Source organism: Pleuronectes platessa, chromosome 17, assembly GCF_947347685.1.
Source record: "Pleuronectes platessa chromosome 17, fPlePla1.1, whole genome shotgun sequence".
In the NCBI taxonomy this organism is placed as follows: domain Eukaryota; kingdom Metazoa; phylum Chordata; class Actinopteri; order Pleuronectiformes; family Pleuronectidae; genus Pleuronectes; species Pleuronectes platessa.
In genome coordinates this window covers 13,362,804-13,372,869 of record NC_070642.1, presented here as the reverse complement: position 1 = coordinate 13,372,869, position 10,066 = coordinate 13,362,804, and the positions used below count along the sequence as shown (strand labels likewise).

The 10,066-nt window shown below is 42.8% G+C and overlaps 1 protein-coding gene across 1 annotated transcript; it reads right to left on the bottom strand.

The window, feature by feature from the left end:
• Positions 1 to 7,178: 7,178 nt before the first annotated feature.
• tcf21 (transcription factor 21) lies at positions 7,179 to 8,950 on the bottom strand. Its single transcript, XM_053445749.1, has 2 exons — positions 8,377 to 8,950; positions 7,179 to 7,694 (listed from the first exon to the last, which is right to left on the bottom strand). The coding sequence occupies exons 1-2, from the start codon at positions 8,812 to 8,814 to the stop codon at positions 7,605 to 7,607; spliced, it is 528 nt and encodes a 175-aa protein (XP_053301724.1). The 5' UTR covers positions 8,815 to 8,950; the 3' UTR covers positions 7,179 to 7,604.
• Between the last annotated feature and the right edge of the window lie 1,116 nt (positions 8,951 to 10,066).

Below are 10,066 nucleotides of genomic sequence, written 5' to 3'. Positions count from 1 at the left end.
CGACCAGCCCAATTCGATAAGCACTAAAGCAGGTGTTCTTATCACTCCCATACTCACACACACACACACACACACACACACACACACACACACACACACACACACACACACACCAAGGATTAGCTACGGCTTCTCATAAACTCCAGGACTCAACAGTGAGAGCTTGTGTTCTGCTCCCCTATGCAGTGACCCATCATCATCCTGCTCCCTCTGGCTTTGTGAGTGCTCGGCTCCAACCAGGAATGAATGGCCACTTGTTAAATAAACCCAGGACGCTGCTGGGGTATCACAGTTGTCTGCGCAGTATTATTTTAAGTGGTAATATTAAGAAAAAGGCATCGGGAAGCCGTCTGCCTCTCAGCTGTTCCGCAGACGGTTTCTCTCTTTACCTGTGAGTGGTCTGCGGAGAGGGACTGCGGGAGCTGGACTTTGATTCATGTCTTCCTAATTGTAATAGACCTGAATCCTCTAAAAACAACACAAGGATAATTCTTGTGCACACACAGACACACACACACTTACACACTTAAACACAGGTACTGAGGCTTTTTGGGCACGCACGCTCGGAAACACACATACTCCACACGTAGGTAATTGTGCCCACCTGGGAAAACATCATTTAGTCAGGCGCCCCTTCCTTCTACTAACACTGCTCTTACAGCATGGATACGTGTGTGTGTATGTGTGTGTGTGTGTGTAGGAGACCTCCTTTGCCCTCTTCTTGTTTTTTAATCCCAAATTGCATTTGACTATTAACACCCCTAAGCCCCAAACCCTCCAATTACAATACTATATTTTATAAGCCCACCAGTCTAAGGCTTTCAAGGAATTTACTGTTTTTCTTTTGCAGCTCCAACAACCAACCAGGCGGCTGCAATAAAAATCAACCATCCATCCTTAGTCTCCCAGACATCAGATAAAAATGTCTTCTCCACTCTAAGTGCAATCTCAGAGTCCATAGATATTGATTTTATTTATTGTAACATAATCGCCCCGGCCCGAGCTGACAGCCACCATGTTGGGGTCAAATTCCTTCACAGTCTGCTGAATGTAAAGTACTGTAAGCGACATAAATCTGTGTGTGGACTTCAAGGCAAGAGACACAAACGCCTTTCTGAGCTTGTGTTTGGGTTTTCGCACGTGAAATTTATTGTTTTTCACTCCTGTGTGGTGTATTGGCTCAAGAGGAGGAGGATGGATGAAAGCACCCGTGCAAGGTGGAGTGAGAATTCATCCGTTCTACTTGTCTGCCTGACAGATATGTGTTTGTGAGTCGTGTTGTCTGAGCTTTGATGTGTCTGTGATGAGAGAAGGGCTGTGACATCACTTTTAAACATTAAGCGTATATAACTTTTTAAAAAAGTAACGTCAGATGGCTTTTGAGGTGAATTTCCACAAAAATCTGTGAATATAAATGTCAAGTTTACACGATTAAAGGAATCTTTTTTCATTAGAAGATTGATAAAACTGTAATGTCTGTATACTGTTACATATGCAGCTGATGCAAAAATACAGATAGCTTAGCATGAAGACGACAGAGGAAGAATCACTCAGCCATTGGGTTTATGAGGTAAAATAAATTCAAGCTACACAAAATTCATCAGTTCATTCATTCAACCTTTATTATAACTTGGGAATAAAAGAAGCCTCATTTGCAATATAGCAGAGTACAGAAAATAAACAAAACATTTCAATAGACCATGAAAAAAACAAATAAGTAACAGTAAAATAAGCAAAATGGTAAAAACAGGAGCAAACGTAAAAGCATTGGGAAAAAATATACTACATAAACTTTTATTTCAAGCTAATAAATCTACTAATATTGAATGAATTAACTAAAAGAAGAACAGCTAGAGGTAAAATATGGTGAGATTAGAAACTCAAATTCTAGGATTAGATTGTTCTGCTATTCCACGCTGCAGGTGCATAATGAAAAAACTGGATTTGCCAAGTTTAGTAAAAAAACATTGGCACCAAAATCCAAATCTTGCCATCTTGACGTCAAGGGAGACAAGTGAGTGGGAGATGAGGACATAGACTTGGCCCCAGAGACGTCCCCTGCATTGAGGTAAAGGCCAGGGGTCTCGTGGCAGGCACCTGCTGCTGCTCCTTTTAATAATCACTTACTGATGCCAATGATGACACACACACAGGAGTGCGGGCATGCCAACAAACATGGGTAGGTGATCTGAACAGGCCCCAGCTATCTTTGGCATCTCCCCCTGCCCCGCCGGCCACCGTGCCAGGCTGCCCAGGCGGCAATGCCACCTGACACGAGCTGCCACCACCAGCAGCTGCTGCCCAACCTCAGTCACGTTAGCGTGTCTGCCAGTTGTTTAAATGCATGATGGACATTTACATAATTTAAAGCAGCACACTGGCGTCCAGCACCGACTGTGTCTAATCTTTTAAAAAGCACCAGGGACAAATTGGTCACGGCGGTCGGCTGTCTTTCACCAAATCATTTACATAAATTTAGTGTTTCAGACATTTCTACGCTGTGATCCGTCATCATCTTACATCAAACATGCAGTTTTATTTATTATTCACTTGTGTTCTCACTTAACCCTGAATATGACCCTCTACTTTTTGCCCTAACTGCTTTTCTTGACACAAACACACATCTTCTCATCATAGGGGATCCTTTTCTGCCATCTACTGGTTTAAAGAGATACTAAAGATGACTAAACAGTAAGTGATGGGAATAGCTCTGTGATATCTGAGATTGTGCATCACTGGATAACCATTGTGTATTTGAATAGTTGGTGAAAACACAACTAGAGGCTGTGGTTGAGGAGAAGTTTATGTTTAATTATCTCCATTCATCCTTCTCCTGCCATACAAAATATGATAGACTGGTTTTGTAAGGCTGCCCCCTTCAGGTCTAAATATGCAACGTCATGATTTCAGTGTTGTATGAAATTATATGGATATTCTCCTTGACATACATAAAAACCAGATGTTTTGTTGCCCTGTTAAGTGTTTGGCTGAGTTTGGGAACTGTTGCATGTGTTTTCCATGCACTGTTTACTTAAACAGTGCAATCTGGTATCAAGTTTGACAAGGAGAGATGATGGACATGGAGGAATCCCAAATGGTGATAAAACCAAATATAATTATTCAACTACAAATTGAAATAATTGCAGACATCATCCCCACACTGACGTCTTCTTGACACTGATCAAATATACCACACTTTTGCTAAGAGGTCTTAGCAATGGATTCAGGTAAGAGCACTAATGACAGTTTTGCAGACATGAGCCCCAAATGAAAGCAGATGGCAATGAGTTTTATTTATTAATTTTGTTATAAAATAATCAGATCAAATTAAAAGTACAGGAAAGTCTATGTCTAAATATCAATGGGGCCTTTGCCTGCATGTAACAGCCACCAGTACTGACAGATATCCTGAGGACTATCTGGAATTGGCTCAAATGACCTTTTGTAACAGCCTGTTGTTGATAATACCTTTGTGCCATGTCACCTTTATACAGTAAACACACATGCTGCTGCTTTCACCTATAAAAGGAGCCAAGCCACAGGCACCTCCATTTTAAACTAAAGAGACGTCACTGCAGCATTATGAGAGCAGCTTCAGTTTTGCTGTTCTCGTGGCTCTGCCTGGTGGCCTCAGTGCCTATTCCTGTGGAAGAATTAATTGAGACGGTGATTCAGGACAAGACCCAGCCTGACATCTTGACAGAGGGGAGCAGTCTCAGACACATGGTGGTGGAGCTGCAGGTGGAGCTGAGGAACATGCAGGCCAGGCTGAAGCAGGCAGAGATACAGGCAGCTGAGCAGGAGTTGGGCCTTCTCCAAACTAAAACCCGCTGGGAGGAGCTGAGGCAGGATCATGCTGACATGGAGAAGAGACTCAATGCCAGTCTAATGCAAGGAGAAGAGCTGAGGCAGGATCACGCTGACATGGAGAAGAGACTGAATGCCAGTCAAATGCAAGGAGAAGAGCTGAGGCAAGAAGTGACAGGTCTCAGTGTGAGGCTGGAGGCCAGTGAGAGGCAAGTAGAAGGGCTGAAGGTGGAGCTCGGAAACAACAGAGTGGAGCTTTCTACCACACAAGCCAGAGTGACTGTGAACAGAAACGACCTGCAGCTCCTACAACGAAGGTTGGACGACCCATACACTATATGGGCCACACGCTACTGAGCAACAAGTGGATCTTATAATCGAAGACAACGCAAAGGGGGCGTTTCATGCTGCCTTGAAGGACTCAGAAATCGTGGGGCCTCACAGTTCACCAGCAGTTCTGAAGTTCAGCAAGGTCTTCACCAATGTCAGACACATAATGAAAATCAAATGATGATTGTAACAAGTGCTAAAATGATCTGGTCAGAGAATGTAAAATAAGAACAATGAGTGTTTATATTCATCCAAATAAAAACACTTTTATTACCCGTTATCTGAGAATAGTATAATTTTATTAAAGTGTTTTGTATGGTGGCCCTGAGGGTCAAATCACAATGCCATTTACAGGAAACACAGCAACGTGTAATTTTGTTTTGTTTTAATTATTTTTCAGAGTCATTAAAGAACGCTCCCATGAGTGATGGTTGACAGACAGGGCCGAAGATTTTTCCAAAAACACTTTTATATTTGATCCAGTAGGTGGCAGTCTGAGGACGCCATAGGCTACATGCACAAATAGCTGCATCAAGGAGAATAGGGAGAGGCTTGAAGGGAGTAAAATGACATGTGAAGTATAAAGTGATGTAACCTTTTTCCGCTGAGGGCATGAGGAGATCTTCAGAATCACATCTTCATAATACAAAACCTTTAAAGTTGATCCAAAGGGGGAAAAAAAGAATGCAGCTGTATACGTCCATAGCTGAGATATCAGTGTGATGTGAATGTGTAGACAGCCCCAGAGAGAGGGGTCGGAATGTACAGTGTAAACTGTCGATTGAAGCCCCTGTGATATCACACTGGGTTGACCACATCAGCCCTGGTAAACAGTGATGCCAATATAAAGTAGTGTCAGTAGTAAGGGAACAATGAGGGCCGACATGTTGGGATCAGCTGGAACACAGTGTGATTTCTGTCCTCCCCTCCGTCTCCGGACCTTTTTCACATCACAGTTTTGGGCAGTTGTCCAACAAAACAATTAGCAAGTATGGGAATCCCGGCCCTGCTCTCATACAGAGGCCCTCCCTCCTTTCTCTCTATCTCTCCTCCTCTCTCTCTTTCTCTCTCTATCTCCTCCTCTCTCTCTCTCTCTCTCTCTCTCTGCAGCTGGCCCCAGGGGAGAGGCGGCCAAGTTTATTTTCACCACGGTGGTCCCTTTGGGTTGGCGGCGAGGCCTCTGCCACACCGCCGCTGATGTATTAGGTGCGGGTCCTTGAAGAGATGTCGGTGGGACTCTTTTATTACAACAGCACTCAATCTTATTGTTGCTGTTGAAGGATACGTGGTAGTGTCCTTTATGCACGAAGTGAACAAGTGTGTTTAAAAGTCCAACATGCAACATCATCCTTCCTATTGTCGGTGAAGAGAAGCTTTAATGAGTAAAGCAACAGTACAACTTGACTGGTGAATATTAATGGGAATACCATAATGACAACTGATGGGAAATCTGTTGGTGAAGAACTTGGTGTCAAACAGATAAAAAAAACTAGTTAGAGGTCCTTGAAGGACTATTTTCCATAGTCACAAATGAAATGTCAGGAATGTGAATGGCTGTCAGCTTAATATGGAAACATTTATTCAATCGATCATTTTGTGCTTCTTTTTTCTGTTACAATAACCTGATAAGAAGTGCAGGATTATCATCTTTACTAAGGAGGTTATTTTTCCATCTGTATTTGTTAGTTTATTTGATTGTGAGCAAGATTAAGCAAAGAAAAACACCTGATACAAATTACCAAAAAACTAAAGATATGGTAAAGGACAAAGAAGAACGATCATTGGCGGCGGTCTAGGTTCAAAGTCTCAAAAGCAAATACTAATCTTCTCAAATCAATAATAGATTATTGTATAATTGGATTATCATTACTGAAGCATAACTATAAGCTACATTTTAGTGTTTTTCCAGGGCAAACCATGACCTGGGCTGTTACCGAAGTGACCTGAGCCGAGTTTGCTGTAAAATATCTTGACTCTAGGAATATTAGAGCTAATTTTGGGTTAAAGACACAATCCCACATATAGAATAAAAGTATCAGAAAACTACTTGAGGAAAGTACCTTAAGCAATAAGCAATTCCACAACTTGGTGCTACATGCATGCGTATTGTGTAAAGAAGAAGCTCTCAGCTACTCCCTAAAACATGGTAAATGTATGTGTTTCGGAGGATGAGTTCTGGATTAAAACATGAATAATAAACTGTAGCCAGGTCAAGGGGTGGAGTGACAGAGTGTGGGAGGGATAGAGCAAAGATCTGGACCAAAAACATGTTGATCCATGTACAGTCCAAGGTCCACACATCTTCAGCAGTGTCCTTTACCTCCATCCCAATAAACCACATTGAGAGAGAGGGGGAGAGAGAGAGGGGGAGAGAGAGGGGGGAGGGGGGGCGTGTGTCAGACTGCATAAATAACTGTCTGCGTGATGTAAACACAGCGGTCATAACCCGAGCGAATTAAAACAACTGGTCTGGGCGGGATTAAAGCTCAGCGCGCACTTTTTCTACAGCTTTAAAAAAAAAAATGGTCCCGGGACATAACTCACACTGCTCCTCACGAGGCTCAACTCTGATTGGCTTAATACTGAATATAAACTTTCCAATAAGCACTAAATAGATTATGTGTACACCTAACGTTTTTTAGTTTTCTTTTAAATAAAAATATGAAGTCATTGTTTTAATCACATAGGCCTAAAAATTGTCTGACATTCTTAAACATTCAATTAAATTACTCTGGGATTTCCAAATTACATCTCCAACTTTATGGGGACTTGTTTAAATAATTCCAGAACTTAAGTTGCATGTTAGGGTCCCAGATAATCTCTGAAGGCAAATGTTTGTTTGCGTAATGACCACGGCGTCTACTGTTATCTATTAGAAACAACAGAGGGAGACTTATCTGCGCTTTGTTGGTGCTCAGGTTCTGCTGATTCTGACGGAGTGGACTGACGAGAGAGGTCAGGTCAGAGCGTCGGCCCACACACAGAAACAAAAACAACACTAAGAGAAAGGTGGGAACAAAAGACATGCAGCACACAAGGTGTAAAAGTGGTACAAATATATATTTATACACATGTAATCTGTACAACCATATGAAAATTCGCGCGTAATTGCGCACAGCCATCATCCATCGTAATGCAGCTGCCAGAACAGGTCTGCACCAGTACAAATGCATCTGCAGAGTATTAACAACAACAACAACAAAAAGCAATTTAATGCACGTTAATCTTTGAACCAGCAAAGACAACAATGAGAGACATTATGCATTTAAATAAATTCAGCTTGGCTTTATACGGGAACGAAAGAGAGAGAGGACGCACTCTCTCCGCGTTATTCCCACTCAGAGTCTGCAGAGATGAGACGGGTTTCAGTTAATGTTCTGTCCTTTGTTTTCTTTTCTTTCTTTCTCTTGGAAAAAGCATCGTTCCTGTAACCAAACGTGGCCCGTGGAGGTGTCCGTCTTTCTGCATCACGAGGCCGTTGTTCCACATAACCTCGTCGCGTTCAGCATCTCCTTCAACTCGTTCTCCGGTTTGCCTGCGACCATGAAAGGCCACGTCTGCGGAGGAGAACACCACCAGGTTAGGTCAAACACGCAAACAGAGAAAAGAGTAAAAGAATAATAAAATAAAAAGAAATTGTCTCAATAATTTACTTGAATTCTGGGTATTGCTTTTTGAGCTATATCACCAGTACTACATTGTTAATGCAGAAATATACATAATATTAATAAATATGTTCTAAATAACTTTATAATGGTGTGACCTGGTTTAAAAACATTTTCTATATCACAATAAAAGTTCTGCTAGGATAGTTCAAAGAGAATTAATCACAAGAGCTTTTCTATATTATTGTGTTTTTATTCGCTGCTTTACATCGGAGGCCTGTATTTCTTGTTCTGTGAATTGATTATTGATCATGCAAATCGAATATTGGTAAGTCTATGTCTGTTTTTATAAACCAATCAGGACGAGAGTATTTACTCCCATCCATGCACCTGCTTAATGATCACACACGACTCTCACCTTGGTGCTGAGACATGTGGAGGCCTTGTGTGAAGGCCACATTCCAACCCTTATCACTTTGAAACCTCTATTTGAAAATTAAACTGAGTAAATGAGATAAAGCCATTGGAAAAAAATAATTCACTCTTTCTTCAGAATATTGGGCCAAATCTAATGAATCTTAAGAAAGAAAAAATAGCATTCTGTTCATAAACTACCAGATGTGTTTCATCTCACCAGGTTGACAGGATGGATATATCCGTTTTCATATTTGTCGTTGGCCAGTATCTGCCGGAGGTGCGCGATGTAGCTGGACGCGAGGCGCAGCGTGTCCAGCTTTGAGAGCTTGGTGTCCGATGGTACCCAGGGCAGGGTGGTCTTCAGCCGGGAGAAGGCCTTGGACAGGACGCGCATCCTGGCTCTCTCCCGCGCGTTGGCCGCGTTCCTCTGCACCTGCTTGCCCTCCTGCTGCGGCGCCACACCCTTGGGCGCCGTTTTGCGCGACCCGGTCTTCCTCTTCTTGCCCGGCGCGTCTCTGCGCTCGTCGCTTGCGCAGGGCCCCTCGCAGTTGGAGCTGTCCTCCGTGCTCTCGTTGGAGTCTTTGCCCGAGGAGGCGAACTTGAGGATGCCGTCCAGGAGCTCGTCGTCGACATCGCTGAGGGAGCCGGTGGACATGGTGAGCTGTCTCCGACCGGAGCGGACTCAAAGCATGGGAGCAAAGGCTGATGCAGGGTTATGGACAGGGTGGGACGCCTGCGGGGGCGATGATGTGTTCATGGACTCCTGACCGTGCGAGGAGAGGAGCAAGACTTTTATCTCCAGGAGCAGAGAGGGCGTTACCTCATGCTGGGAGGAGACATGGGTGCTGGGCTCTCTGGGTTTCCAGGGCCCCAAAGGAACCCCGAACACAGAACATGCGGTTTATTTCCAGCACAAATGGGACGTTAGCCAGACCCTTGATTATTTTTGAGGAGATAACATGGCTTTGTCACTGTGATTTCTTATTTTTAGACCCTCTTCAACTTTTTCAAAAAGTCAGGGGTCCTTGAATTTTACTATTAGAGGTTTTGTTTGAATGATCTCTAGGCTATTATAAAATAAGGAATTAAAAAGGAAGTAAAGAAGAATTGGTTTTACAGATTAGCCTCAAGAAACCATTCCACCATGGAGTGTAAACATGACAAAGCAAAAATCATATTAGGGTTAAAAATAAAACCATTTTCATTTCTTCTGTTTCTCTAAGTTGTCTTATATTATCATAAATTAAGATATCAAAGTTGGAAAATTCCAACATTTTATTCGTTATTATATTTGGTTGCATAGATGTCAAAGTTATAATCATTAAAAAAATAGGAAAATCAAGTATTTTTACCATTAAATTAATTGATTCATAATAGTACAATCATATTTTAGACTTTATCTTAATACAGCATATTGGGGTATTCAGTAGCCTCACAGGAATCATGCAACTTTCAGCACATCTCTCCAGTTCAACAGGATAAAGTGCAAGCACAGGGGGGTGCACGTCTCAAATCACAAAGTGGCGCCTCGGTCCCCTCTGATGTAATGGATACCCGGCACCCACAATCCCCTGTTTGGCCTTCCACATCATTCCACACTGATGCTCCATGCACTGGTCCACTCAGGGCCCAGTCCAAACAACACGGCCTCCGCATGGAGCTGCAACAAGAGAACGCGGTTCTTAGTCATGTGCATCCTGTTCACTATATTCATTATTGTGAGCGATGAGTTAGTTTAGTTGCTGTGATGCAGGATGGTGTGTGTGTGTGTGTGTGTGTGTGTGTGTGTGTGTGTGTGTGTGTGTGTGTGTATGTGTGCGTGTGTGTGTGTGAACAAGCTGCCCTCGCCTGCACAGCTGAAGCATGTGCAAGGATAAGAGGTGTGTCTCTTGAGTGTTCACCTCTAA

What these genes read in the sequence shown, in the direction of transcription:
- tcf21 (XM_053445749.1), bottom strand. Translation starts at nt 8,814, where the DNA reads ATGTCCACCGGCTCCCTCAGCGATGTCGACGACGAGCTCCTGGACGGC. An exon ending in ATATCCATCCTGTCAACCTG is followed by an intron (nt 7,695 to 8,376) that starts GTGAGATGAAAC and finishes TCTCCTCCGCAG; the next exon opens with ACGTGGCCTTTCATGGTCGC.